Below are 14359 nucleotides of genomic sequence, written 5' to 3'. Positions count from 1 at the left end.
AAAAAATTGAAACATTTATTTTCAGAAAATGACAAAAAAAAAGATGCCATGTTTTCAGACCTCGATGGAGTGTGTAGGTTTATCATGGCCATATTCCAGGATGGCAATGTTAATATTCACCAGGCTCAAATTGAAAGAATAGTTAAGAGGGAGCATGAAGAATCATTTTCATATATGAATTGGCACCTGAGTCCAGACCTTAAATTCATTGAGAGTCTTTGGGGTGTGCTGGAATATACTTTACAGAGTGCTTGACTCTTGCATGGTCAATACAAGATCTTGACCAAAAATGTATGCACATCTTGATAGGAATTTCCATCAAGAGGTGCATTAATTTTTGGTCAAGATCTTTTATTGACTATTTTATATATATATACAGGTCCTTCTCAAAAAATTAGCATATTGTGATAAAGTTCATTATTTTCCATAATGTAATGATAAAAATTAAACTTTCATATATTTTAGATTCATTGCACACCAACTGAAATATTTCAGGTCTTTTATTGTTTTAATACTGATGATTTTGGCATACAGCTCATGAAAACCCAAAATTCCTGTCTCAAAAAATTAGCATATTTCATCCGGAAAAAAAATTTCAACCTTCAAATAATTATGTTCAGTTATGCACTCAATAGTCAATACTTGGTCGGGAATCCTTTTGCAGAAATGACTGCTTCAATGCGGCGTGGCATGGAGGCAATCAGCCTGTGGCACTGCTGAGGTGTTATGGAGGCCCAGGATGCTTCGATAGCGGCCTTAAGCTCATCCAGAGTGTTGGGTCTTGCGTCTCTCAACCTTCTCTTCACAATATCCCACAGATTCTCTATGGGGTTCAGGTCAGAAGAGTTGGCAGGCCAATTGAGCACAGTAATACCATGGTCAGTAAACCATTTACCAGTGGTTTTGGCACTGTGAGCAGGTGCCAGGTCGTGCTGAAATTTGAAATCTTCATCTCCATAAAGCTTTTCAGCAGATGGAAGCATGAAGTGCTCCAAAATCTCCTGATAGCTAGCTGCATTGACCCTGCCCTTGATAAAACACAGTGCACCAACACCAGCAGCTGACATGGCACCCCAGACCATCACTGACTGTGGGTACTTGACACTGGACTTCAGGCATTTTGGCATTTCCTTCTCCCCAGTCTTCCTCCAGACTCTGGCACCTTGATTTCCGAATGACATGCAAAACTGAGCAACAGTCCAGTGCTGCTTCTCTGTAGCCCAGGTCAGGCGCTTCTGCCGCTGTTTCTGGTTCAAAAGTGGCTTGACCTGGGGAATGCGGCACCTGTAGCCCATTTCCTGCACACACCTGTGCACGGTGGCTCTGGATGTTTCTACTCCAGACTCAGTCCACTGCTTCCGCAGGTCCCCCAAGGTCTGGAATCGGTCCTTCTCCACAATCTTCCTCAGGGTCCGGTCACCTCTTCTCGTTGTGCAGCGTTTTTTTGCCACACTTTTTCCTTCCCACAGACTTCCCACTGAGGTGCCTTGATACAGCACTCTGGGAACAGCCTATTTGTTCAGAAATTTCTTTCTGTCTTACCCTCTTGCTTGAGGGTGTCAATGATGGCCTTCTGGACAGCAGTCAGGTCGGCAGTCTTACCCATGATTGCGGTTTTGAGTAATGAAACAGGCTGGGAGTTTTTAAAAGCCTCAGGAATCTTTTGCAGGTGTTTAGAATTAATTAGTTGATTCAGATGATTAGGTTAATAGCTTGTTTAGAGACCCTTTTCATGATATGCAAATTTTTTGAGACAGGAATTTTGGGTTTTCATGAGCTGTATGCCAAAATCATCAGTATTAAAAAACAATAAAAGACCTGAAATATTTCAGTTGGTGTGCAATGAATCTAAAATATATGAAAGTTTAATTTTTATCATTACATTATGGAAAATAATTAACTTTATCACAATATGCTAATTTTTTGAGAAGGACCTGTATATATATATATACACACACACACTTTTTTTTAATGTACATTTATAATTGGAAATACTTGAAAATGTATAGTTGGGTAGGGGCTTTAGTACATGACAATATAAAATTCAATTTAATTTTGGAAATAAAATTATATCAAGCTTTTCTAATATACAGTAAATGGTTATGTACTGTTTTATTAGAAAAGCTTCCTAAAATGTATTACCAATTATAAATGTACATTTAAAAAATGTAAGTGTGAGATCAGTTTTGTTTCCAAAGATAAATTAGCTTTTTATGTTGATATTGTACTACAGCCAAAGCAAGTGATTAATGTAACATCTAAAAAAATTATTTCATCCCATTCTATTTTAGGAACTAAAATCTAAACATATAACAATTTTAACCTAATTTGCATTATTTTCCTTACCTTAAGAGATTTTTTAAAAATTCAGAGATATTTTATAATTCTAAATAAATATTAATAAAATAATGGAAAATAAATGATTGCAAGTAGTTCCAGAGCAGCTTTAAAGATTTTCTCCTCAACTAAAAACTACAGTTGTCAACAGAACAAAAATAATAATTATTATTTCCTACTAGCCGTTAGAAAGCAGAATGAAAAATTAAACCGCAATAATATATTAGATTTGTTAAGTGTTTAACACCTAAAAATATTAACATTACAGTACTGTTAATGTATTATTTTAAATCAGAATTAAATGAAAATTCACCCAGTCTATTTTGTAAAACATGATATAGGTCTTATTGTTCATGCATCCATGTATCATTCTTTAAAATTACTTTTTCAAACAAAATGTCACAAATTCGATCTTCGGGTAAAAACTATGTATGCCAGACTTCTCCAATCAATTCGTTCCACTCAAATCAATTCCACTTAAACTCCGCCCCTCCACAATCAACTGCAAGCTCGCAATCATTTCTGAGAGCAACTCCGTCTCAAGATCCAATCAACAACTGATGGACAGAACCATGTCCCCACCCTTCATTTCCTTCATCAAATAGTTCCCAATCGTCACAATACGGAAGATCAATCGGCTCGTCCATCTCATCTTTCTTTTCTTTACTTGTTTATTTTAATACATTATTTATATTTACATTTTTTCAAAACTTTTCCACTGACCCCTTGTACCCCAGTTTAATACCCCCTGTTTTTAGCTACTGTTGTAGTTAATACAGCCTTTCTAAAACCAAGGACTGGGCCTTCAAACTCCAAAAGTCTTTTTTGGAAGTAGTGGGTGCCATTTTCATCACCCAGGATCAAACACAGCAGCTTTTTATTGCTGGACGCTAATGAACAGACATCATTTCTTCAACACAGGCATTAAGAAAACTAAGCCTTATTTTTTTAGAAAACAGTTTATTTTATTTTAAAATGTTTTTACACTCAGTATGACAATGTGCTTGCACAGTACTTACAAGTGGAGTGGGGTGAGACTCCTATTTGCACATAAAAAAAAAAGATCCAAAGTCTTTCTACAGAGAAAGCAAAGGAAAAAGAAACCATAATGACACCCCAACCTTTAAAATCCAACCCAATAAACGGAGCAGTGGGATAGTGCGGAATTCTGCTTGATTTAGGAACAACGGAGCTGCACCGGCGGGACGGAGGACTCGGATCTAGTTGCATCCTTCGAATCCCGTTTTCCCGGTCTGGTATATTACACATATTTACACAAGACGGTGTGGACCTTGTCTCTGCTAATGGTCTCAAAAACTATCTCTCAATATATTCACATATAAAGCAATATAATACATTTCTTGAAACAGATGTAATGCAGGTTAATAAGGTGGGGTGAGTTAATTAATGGCCAGAGCTTATGGGATGGTAAACCTGATCAATCTATACGTGGCGGCCACAAAAATAAGCTACAAACTGCCTTGAGGGCTTCACATATGCCTTTGTGACATGAATAAAAAAAGTTAATGTAAAAACAGTGTGAAAGACGTTGATAAAATATCATTGCTACATAACCTTCCCCCCAGTCGAGAAGAAAAATAAGACCAGGGCAAATGGGGTTAGATCACAGACCTGCACACTTCTATAGACTAAAATCCATAAAACCAATGCTGGGCGACCCATGGCCAGTGAGTCCAAAACGACTAGTTCTGTGGATAGTTGATCTGAGACATACCATAAGCCTTAGCGTCTGTCTTTCTCCTACCCTCTTTCCTCGACTAATATTATCAGCGAGGAATCGGGACCTTCGGCGGAGCAGGTAAGCTAATAAAAGCCCTTGGTAACAACTACAGTAATGGTGTGGGGTGGCAAAGGAAAATGATTTTAATGGTCCACTTATTCTTTTTCCCCCCCCTCTAGAGTTTTAGAATGATCCTCTTCTCCAAATTGATGAGACTTGCCTTAGAGATAATTTGAGAAGACAAAAAGATCTTGGAAAGAGTCTGTGTAGCACCCATGGATTGCGTCCTCCGCGCTTCATACCGCAGCAGTTTATATCTCATCATAAAAACGTCCCCTGTGTGGGACTGCTCAGGCAATGCCCCCTCCCAGAGCAGCATTTACGACATGGTTAGAGGGTCAGTGGAGTAGAACAACGGGACTCCCGCTTGAGCCGCCCTGTCCTGACGCACCAAAACTGTTCAGGCCAGGGGTGTTCGGTTGGAAAGAGCCGCCAGGAGGTTCCTGGAGTTGCTTCAGGCTAGTAAGTCCAGCTCTGTGTCTTCCTTGGGTCGGTACACAGAGCCAAACTTCTGCATGTACTTCTTGATGTACTCCTTGGTCTTGTGTTTGACGTTCTCATTGCATTCAAGATCCTCAGGGTTCTTGCAAGACTTCAGTTCCTTGTTCATCACCCCATGAGTCAGCTGTGAGCAGACACACACACACACTCAGGTTTAGAGATGTAAAATAAATTACATCCATTAACATGACATGCAGCAATCCAATGACATCATAATAAATACTTCAGTGAGCACATCATTTGCTCCCCCTTACGCCATCCCAGATTTATATGACTGACTTTTTCAAATGAACAGAGATTTGAACAAAAATGATCAATGACGTGCGAGTCCACATAGTAGATGGATCGCTCAAAAATATATAAATAAAAAATAACCATAGGCAGAGAGTGGCATAGGCTTATCCTTCCCCTGGCCATGGACTTGAAGCTAGTGTGGAACCTGCTGCTGCTTCTGATTGTTTTTAAAGGGAAAAGCTGCTCATAATTGCTGGTCTAGGATCAGTTTCTACGTAATAATAGCATAGCATATTGGCAATCTGGCAAACGATTCAGTTCATACCTGCATGTGTTTACGCTATGAAGAACGTCAAAGGTTTCTATTTACAACGTGTTTTTGCAGCGTTGAGCAATGTAGCCAATCACAGGCATTTCTGGTGATTTCTTGAAAGCAATGGCCAATAAGGGGTCTTTAAAGTTAGAATCAACTCACAGCCGGGGTTTTTGTCCAGTGCTGAGTTCTGCACACTCCCAAATCCTCTCGTTATAACAAAGTATAGAAAGATATAGACAGCTTTATTGATTATAACGGAACTTCGTGAGATCGCGTCATCGTAATGAACTAAGATGAGTGACAGCTTTTCAGTGATTATAAAGGGACTGCTCTTTGCCAACTTTCAAGGCAATATTAAATCAGTTCAGAATTTGAATATATCTTCATGCTTGACCAGTGGCCACATACACCCAAGCAAAGTTTTTAGGAGTGCCATCCTCTGAATTCATGTATTTGAGTCATTATTATTGTCGTGAATACATGATTTATCTTCTTTTCCATCAATCTAAGTGGGCCAGTGTCTCTGTCAGTGCCTCTGACACGGGTCGGGTCTGATAATAGTGGCTTTTACAGAGTGGAATTATTTTAAACTATCCCAACATCGACCAAGACCTCTACTTCTCGCCCAAGTTTCACAACATGCTTACATCACACTGCACAACATGCTGACGTTTCAGTCTCATGAATGCACATATGACAGTTGGCTGAAAACAGTGATTTATAGCTTAAAAAGTTGAAAATATAAGTATTTTTCTCACACCCCCCTATCGTTTTGTTTCAGACGTTGTTTCAATTTATCAGTTGTGAGGGATACATGACCTTACATTATATGGAATCAGAGAGATGGATTACTTTTAAAAAAAAATCAGTTTTTTGTTCATCTGAAGAAAGAGTTTTAAAAAACCTGGGACGGCATGAGGGTAAGTATATGATAACAATTTAAATTTTGGGGTGGAGTATCCCTTTAAGGGTGTGTAAAATACATATTTTCAAAAGCAATTAGTCGGTAGGGTGGCTGAAAAAAGGACAGAGTATTAGTTAAGTTTCCCGTTTAATTTGTTCATGTATTAAATGTTTATATATTTCGTTTTACTGTGTAATTTTTAATCAAAATGTCTTAACTGCATCTTACGGTGAAATGACAGACTTGTCTCTGGTAACACACGCCAGACTTCTCCTATCATTTAGTCCCGCTTTACCCCATTCCTTTATTACAATCAGCTACAAGCTTGCATTCAGATCTGCCTCCATCCAATCATCAACTGATGTATTGAACCATTTTTTTTCTTTTCGATAATCCATTTCACACGGATGTATGTCACAGACGTAGAGTCTACTCCTTTCTTCTGTATTGTTTCACAGTTTTAAAAAGAAAAGCCAAAAAATAAAAAAGGTGCAAGCCATAGATGTCTATGCTTAGCGATCCACGTGCTTTAACAGGTCGTATCTATATCTGAGCATTTAAAGCAACACCAAGGAACTTTTCCTCTGCGGTCGCCCTACAGGTTGGTAATTGTCCATTACCGCTGTCGTAATTTAGCCTACCGCAGTCTATACTTTCGCACGCGCACGCTCGCTGTTTATCCAGCACCGGCTTTGGAATCAACAATGGCAGACATGCGCGCAGTAAAGTTCTGTCTCGCATGCGCGCTCTAGATTCCGGGAGATTTGAACTAATTTGCGGGCATCAGGGAGACGCTATCAATATGCGGGAGACTCCCGGTAACTTCCGGGAGACTTGGAATGTCTGCAATGGCCACAGACAATTTGAGGGAGTGGTGGGGGAAGTGACGTATGCCGTAAAGCAGTCGAATTTTGTAGTTCTTTTTGTGCTCCGGTTACTACCCGAAACCCGAAGTTACATAGTGCCAGTAAAAGCGATACAGACCACGTCAGGCTATGGCAGACGTGTCATCATTTAACCAATTGTAAGTCGATGTACCATCACAAGGGTCTTGGAAATATATTATGAAGGTTAAAAAACTACATAGTGTTACTTTAAAAAGACAGACATAAATGCTTTTTTGCAAAAAGAATGTTATTTGTCGGTTTTTAAAAAGCATACAGACACACACATTACCTTTCTAGCAAGATGTTTGAAGTCTTCTGTGTTACTGATACGGCCCAGCTTGCAGTCTGGCTTGCGGTACGGATTAAGGCATTGCACAATAAACTGTGACATCTGAAGAGATAAGCAGGAGAAATTGAAAGGTTAGATGAGTCGGACACACATGAGCATATAATAATATGCGATAATATTTTGGTAAAAAACCCCAGGAGAATCTCAAGCTCACCTCCTTGCGGAAGACTTCTTTGCTTTTTTTGGCCAGCTCACTAGACGTGTCTGCCTCGGCGGTCTTTGTAGAAAACTGTGGAAAGGGGTCAAACAAAAGCCAACGCATGAAAATAAATATTGTGAATTCTGACAATTTGTTTGGAATATAAAAACACTGACAGTTTATTTGACATATTACTCATGTAAGTGTATCTAGAGATTGTTTTCCAAAACATACTCGGGAGACTAAATTCTGCAACAAGCTACATTAAACACTGTAACTCCCAGAGTCCCCGTAGGTAGCTGATATGACATAAATGAGAAAAATCATGTTAAATCAATGCCAAGAGTGTCAACTCATTGTCCCAAAAAGAAATCCAAAGGGCAAATCAGTGCACATCAAACAAAATGGTGACATACTGACAACAGACAACAAAACCTCTTGGTAACGATATATGTTAAAAGTTTAATAGTTTCGATATTTTGAAGTCTAAAATGAAAGGAAGATTGCTGAAAGACAAAAGAGATTCTGCAAAGCTCGAGTCCCAAACAAGAAACCACACATAAATGAATGCAGTTTCAACAGCTGGGTTTGATTAGTATCAAAGAGAGCCAGAGAAAACACCAGCAAAAGCCTGAGAGAGAGAGAATGAGGCACAGAAAAAAAGAAAAGAAATGCAGAGTGGGTAATGAGGGAGAGAAGACTTTAGTGAATGACAGACCAAGATGGTTGTGACCTTTGAGATGACATGTCTTTAAAACAATGTTTACTGTAACTTGTTTTTTTGCTTTGTTTTAATTCGGTTTGGCCCGGTCATACCTCTTGTTTGTTTGCATCAGATAATGTCTTAAAAGCCAATGCCTTTTAAATGCTGAGGCAAATCTAAGTGCTCTAAGTGTTTTCTAAAAAAATCCAAATAGCTTTTCTCTATTTGGATGAGCCGCAGCTGCGAACCATTCCATCCTTGATGACTGGAACATTTATCCAGAGAGGCTAGGACAGTCTCAGGCCCAACATGCATGTACTTAAAAGGGACACTCCACCCAAAAATGAAAATTCTGTCATCATTTACTCACCCTCAAGTTGTTGCAAACCTGTATGAGTTTCTTTCTTCTGCTGAACACCAAGGAAGATATTTTGAAGAACGATTGGAACTTTGGCACCATTGATAACTCATACAGGTTTGCAAAATTATTTTTTTTGTTTGCTGACTATTTTTACAGACTCAAAGACTCATATAGGCTACTGGTGGTTGGAATATATGCCCCGTGCTCAAGCGCAGCACTCACAAAAGTAGCCAAATGCTTATCAATGTGTCTGGAAAAAATAGCAAGGAGACATTAGTGTTGGCTGCAAAGATGAAGTTGACGTTGCGGGCTCGTCATCTCCGCAGTATAGTGAACCTGCGAGCGCCTTTAGAGAGAAATTCACCTTTCGTTTAGATTACATAATCAGAGAGTATTTGTTTTCGATTCGAATTGGTTCGTAGACATTTCAAGCTTTCTATATGCCTATTTCTCATGTCTGTGAGGCAAGTAGCCTATAACGCCGAGTTTCGGTTCATTTGTGACGTGCTCCAGTTCTTCTTGCAGTCAAAGACGGAGCAACTTTCTGCTAGTCTGCAAGTTTATTCCGTGCACTGTCAAGTGCTTCATCAGATTTGTTGTATTGCCCGTCTTGGCAGTAATTATCTTGTCACATATTGATTAGTGCGCTGTTGGCATCGTGCCTGGTGAAATGTAGCCACACTTTTGATCTTTTCCACATCTTTTACATCGATGGAGGTTGGGACGCCCACACACTACAGCCTCACGTGTGAGCCAAGTCTCTGGGCCTTAAACTAGTGTTTTTCCTTGATGCCTCGCCACAGCCAATCATGCTGCATGCTTATTGGCTCACTGACATTGACGAGATTAACCCCTTAGGTATCGAAATTTGGTACCGAACGACAAGACAATTTTTGATACTCGATGGTGTCGAGGCAATTCGGTCCGTGCCTAAAAAGTATCAAACTCGATACCCTTTCTTTTAAAGAAAGGCAATAAACTGATTATTGTGCCAATAATACTAGCAAAATCTATATACTGATTGCACTAAAACAACATTCTTAGTAGGGATGCACGATGATATCGGGACAACATCGGTATCGGCCGATAAAAGCTTAAAATGACCATCATCGGGAGATATGAATATTACTGCCGATGAGCCTTGCCGATAGGGTGGCGTGTTTCCTATGCGCACGTGACGACCGTGAAAGAAGCATGAGCGCCAGCAACTTAAACTTCCAACTAGGGGTGTGCGTCTCACGGTTTTTGATCGTGGATGATTAAAATGTCTCCACGATCTGCTTTTGAAGAAAAATCATAGTATCGTCCATTCTATCAGTACAATTCTGGCGCCTTCATCTCAACATACTGTACAACGCGACGTACATTCACATCACATCACATGTAAACGCAGAAGTAGGGTTACACTCACGGGACACTGCAATTCATAAAAGTTCATTATTTACATGTGCGTCAAACTCTTGCTAGGTAAACATGTCATTCACGTGCTGATGCGCTGTTCAAACATGCGCTTTTCTGAGCGCGTACACCCGACGCTCACAGGAACTAAAAGCCTGTAACAGCGCCTGCATACTGGACTAATCTTTCGAGTCTTAATGCGCTAATACTGTCAAATACACACAAGATTTACATAAACAAAGTTGGTTATGTCTAAAGTGAAAGCAAACTTTCTGTGTGTATATTAGACGCGTCGCGTGCAGTTCTTAAAGAGACAGTAATAATATGCTGCCGCTTGTCCTTAAAGAGATACTGCACCCAGAAATAAAAATTGTGTCATTATTTACTCACTCTAATGTTGTTCCAAACCTGGATTAATTTCTTTCTTGTGCTTAAATATACTATGGAAGTCACTGGAGTACAGCAACTGTTTGGTTAGCCACATTCTTCCAAATAACTTTTATTTTCAACAGAAGAAAGACATTTATTTGGGTTTAAAACAACTTGAAAGAGTAAATGATGACAATTAAAATTTTGGGGAGAACTATCCCTTTAATGTTAATAAAACAAAACACAAGAGGAAATCACTCACTGCTCTTGACTGAGAACTTTAATAGAAGCTTTAATAAGCTTTTTTTGCACTTAAAAAAAAATACAAATATATCGGTATTGGTATCGGCATCGGGCAAAATTAGTTTGAAAATATCGGCATATCGAATATCGGCCAAAATCCAATATCGTGCATTCCTAATTCTTAGTCCTTCTGTCTTGTAGGCAGCCCAGAGACCCCAACTAAGTTTAAACAAAATGGCAATTTTTTTTTGAAAATTAACTGTTTTCCCCGCCAGCGTTTAAAAAAAAAAAAATATTGCCAGCCACTGCATTTTGGATCATATTCACAAACTTTTCATGCCCCCCAGATTATTTTGTTGTATAAATATCTTAACATGCAATGATCTTTCAATATGAAATTTCTTTCATATCCTTCAAAAGAAAGAAGAGACCCTCTGCTTTTAAACAAAAAAGCTGTTTTATTCTAGCCTCATGCATTCTTTTTTATTAACACTTGAATGTGGGCAAGTTCCATAACAAAAAAGCAACATTTGAGCAAAAAGCTGAGAAAATCGTGTTTTTGTCAAAGACTACATCCAGATCGGACTTAGAATGATGATCAAAACACAGATGGAGTAGATCGAGTCCATCAACTATGAAGGTAAATCAGTAGCTAAACTCAAGAGCACGTAGATGTGAATTTGAGAACTTGTACAATAAATATTCGTACGTGTACGTGAACATTTACACTCACAGCTCCGATGTGAAAACCTGTAAAATAAAAATCTGAACTTGAACGCTGAGATTTGCACTCGCAGACTATAGTCACAAACCTGTATTCTGAATTTGAAGCTGCAGACAAGCAGTCACAAATGTGTAAAATGCCAAAGATACAACGACAGACACAAATTTGTAATACAAATTTGCACTTCTTCTAACATTCAAATTCGCAGTACAACCTCAATTTGGGACTTGCAACTTCTCAAATCTGTCACTGCAAGTTCAAATTTCGCACCTTGACTTTTGCTACTCTTTTCGCGATATATGAGGTGCAAAACTGATTTGTGCACTTGTAACTCAGTGGCGGCGAGAGCGGAAGGGGGCCGGGAGCGGGGGTGTTCAAAGGAGCCGTTTTATTGGTTGGCGCCTAGCCAATGAAATGGGACTTCTATTGTATGCGATGATGTCACGAAACCCGCCTCCTCGTGGATGTTCTGAAACGCTAACATGGCTTAATGCATTAGACTGATTTAAAAGACATAAATGATATTATCAAACTTAGCAAACACAATAATGCATACTACAAAAAAGCAGATGAGCACAGAATATGAACGCAACACGTTAACTTAAGACAGTGGTATTAAAAGACCAAACTCAGGAAACACCATAAATAAAGCATACAGAAAAGCAATTGAGCAGAAAATGAACGCAACTCGTTTAATTGTACGTTAAGCATTTTCCTCTCATAGAAAACCAATAAAACGCTTAATGAGGCTTAATGGACCAACAGTTATAAAAAAAACCCACACAATTCGTTATACATTCTTAATAAAACACAGGCAGCTGGTTTATTTGCACTGAACACAAATTTGCTTTCTTTCGTCATATTCTGTGCTCATCAGCTTTTCTGTAGTATACATTATTAGTATGGTGTTAATATCAGTAAGTTTGATAATATCATTTATGTCTTTTAAATTAGTCTAATGCATTAAGCCATGTTAGCGTTTCAGAACATCCACGAGGAGGCGGGTTTCGTGACATCATCGCGTCCAATAGAAGTCCCATTTCATTGGCTAGGCGCCAACCAATAAAACGGCTCCTTCGAACACCCCCGCTCCCGGCCCCCTTCCGCTCTCGCCGCCACTGAGTTACAAGTGCACAAATCAGTTTTGCACCTCATATATCGCGAAAAGAGTAGCAAAAGTCAAGGCGCGAAATTTGAACTTGCAGTGACAGATTTGAGAAGTTGCGAGTGCCAATATGAGGTTGTACTGCGAATTTGAATGTTAGAAGAAGTGCAAATATATTTTAGATGTTTGTGACTGTCATTGTATTTCTGTGAATGGCATTTTACACATTTGTGACTGCTTGTCTGCAGCTTCAGATTCAGAATACAGGTTTGTGACTATAGTCTGCGAGTGCAAATCTCAGCGTTCAAGTTCAGATTTTTATTTTACAGGTTTTCACATTGGAGCTGTGAGTGTAAATGTTCACATACAAGTACGAATATTTATTGTACAAGTTCTCAAATTCACATCTACGTGCTCTCGAGTTTAGCTACTGATTTACCTTCATAATCAACACCCCTAATGCTTGCACAGTCCTATAGCTCGTCCTGGATCGACATTGCATTCGGTAACGTTAGGCAGTTTTGATTTATATGGCGCTTAATGTTGATGATCGTGTTATTTTACATATGCATATCATTACATGATATCGCTTGATTCTGCTTCTTCTTCGTCTGTGTTTTGATCAGGAGATTCTTTACTCTTTTAGAAGATGTGTCATAGCGCCCCCTACAGTGAAAACACGGAAAGCCAGAAAATTCCCTCAATGGCGGGAATTGTTGTCTCACAAATAACGGAAATGTCCGTCGATGGAGGGGAAAGAGATCATTTTAAAAAAATACATATGACAGGCAGGTAGGCAGACATCCTGTTATAGCAATCGGACCGAATGCAATGATAGGACACACATTTTTTGGTCCTGAGACTTCCACAGAAGATATATATACATCTTTTAATATTAAGACCACTTCTATTATTGATTGCTATCAGGATGTGAAGAGTTTCAACCAGTAGAACAAAAAGTGTTTATGAAAAACGTAGCCTACTGTACCTTTAAGACATCTTAATGCAACTGACCTCTGGTATTATTAACTCCTTTGCATGTGAAATGAGTAACAAATGTCCCCCAAGTTGCTGATCTAATGTGTAATCATGGGCAGGCATCTGTTAATGTATTTATAGAGGTGATGTCAACACTGTAACAATTTCGGAATTACCCGTTTTTGCTGTTTAGTTTTAGTAGATGATCTGGGTGTGATTAAAGAAGAACATTTACCATATTTCTAACTCAAGGTTAATGAAAATCCCAAGATTTTTCCCTTTAAAGCATGAGGAATTGTTTAATACCTTTGAAGGATTTTCATCGTATGTGGGCGTCCCAAGGTCCATCTCAGCCTCGTTTTCTAGACTGCCTTCCTCTGTAGTCCCATCCCAGCTGGGAGGATCCCACTGTGTTTGCCTGAAAGAGAGAGAGCACATGAAGCAATTACAATAGGACAATGAAAGACATGGTCTGTCAGTGATGTCGTAACTCATTAAATCAATCCATGCTGATGTCGTCAAGCTTAATTGAATAAAATGAGGTTTAATTCTTGAAGTTTTAATGATGTACAGACTGCTTGTTTAATAAGGACCATTCATACCTGGTGATGATGTGGTAGTAATAAATTTTGCCCTCTGGGTCTCGCGCCACTTTCCAGCTGGGAGGCAGGATAATGGTTTTAGGTTTGGGAGGGGAAGGAGGCGGCAGGTCAATGATGCTGTTGGGTACGATCATTTCCTGTGGTGAATCACAGTTCAGGGGAGGTTAGTCAGAATGTTGAGATTCCTGGAACCCTGTTTATTATCTATAAAATACTAATTACAAGCTAGCAGGACCATGCTAGTATAGTATAGACTATGTGACCACATTAAGTAATATTTAAGAGTAATAAATATATAGCTTATAGTTCTGTATCAAGTTTACACACATCAACCTGAATCAAACCCGCATTACAACTTGTTTTAATTCAGAAGACACCAATCTCCAAGTTCCTGTCTTTCGGATTTCA

The 14359-nt window shown here is 39.0% G+C and overlaps 1 protein-coding gene across 1 annotated transcript in view; it reads right to left on the bottom strand.

The window, feature by feature from the left end:
• Positions 1 to 4248: 4248 nt before the first annotated feature.
• The window catches only part of setd2 (SET domain containing 2, histone lysine methyltransferase), a 31755-nt gene continuing 21644 nt past the window's right edge, over positions 4249 to 14359 (bottom strand). The window contains exons 18-22 of the mRNA XM_056234482.1: positions 13952 to 14088; positions 13656 to 13767; positions 7484 to 7558; positions 7270 to 7371; positions 4249 to 4763 (exon numbers count right to left, since the gene is read on the bottom strand). Coding sequence (XP_056090457.1) covers positions 4593 to 4763; positions 7270 to 7371; positions 7484 to 7558; positions 13656 to 13767; positions 13952 to 14088 — 597 coding nt within the window. The 3' untranslated portion in view covers positions 4249 to 4592. The remainder of the gene's footprint in view (positions 4764 to 7269; positions 7372 to 7483; positions 7559 to 13655; positions 13768 to 13951; positions 14089 to 14359) is intronic.

This window comes from Rhinichthys klamathensis, unplaced genomic scaffold, assembly GCF_029890125.1.
Source record: "Rhinichthys klamathensis goyatoka isolate OS25496 unplaced genomic scaffold, OSU_Roscu_1.1 h1tg000395l_1, whole genome shotgun sequence".
In the NCBI taxonomy this organism is placed as follows: domain Eukaryota; kingdom Metazoa; phylum Chordata; class Actinopteri; order Cypriniformes; family Leuciscidae; genus Rhinichthys; species Rhinichthys klamathensis.
The sequence above is the reverse complement of the archived record's forward strand: the minus strand, read 5'-3'. Positions and strand labels throughout refer to the sequence as shown.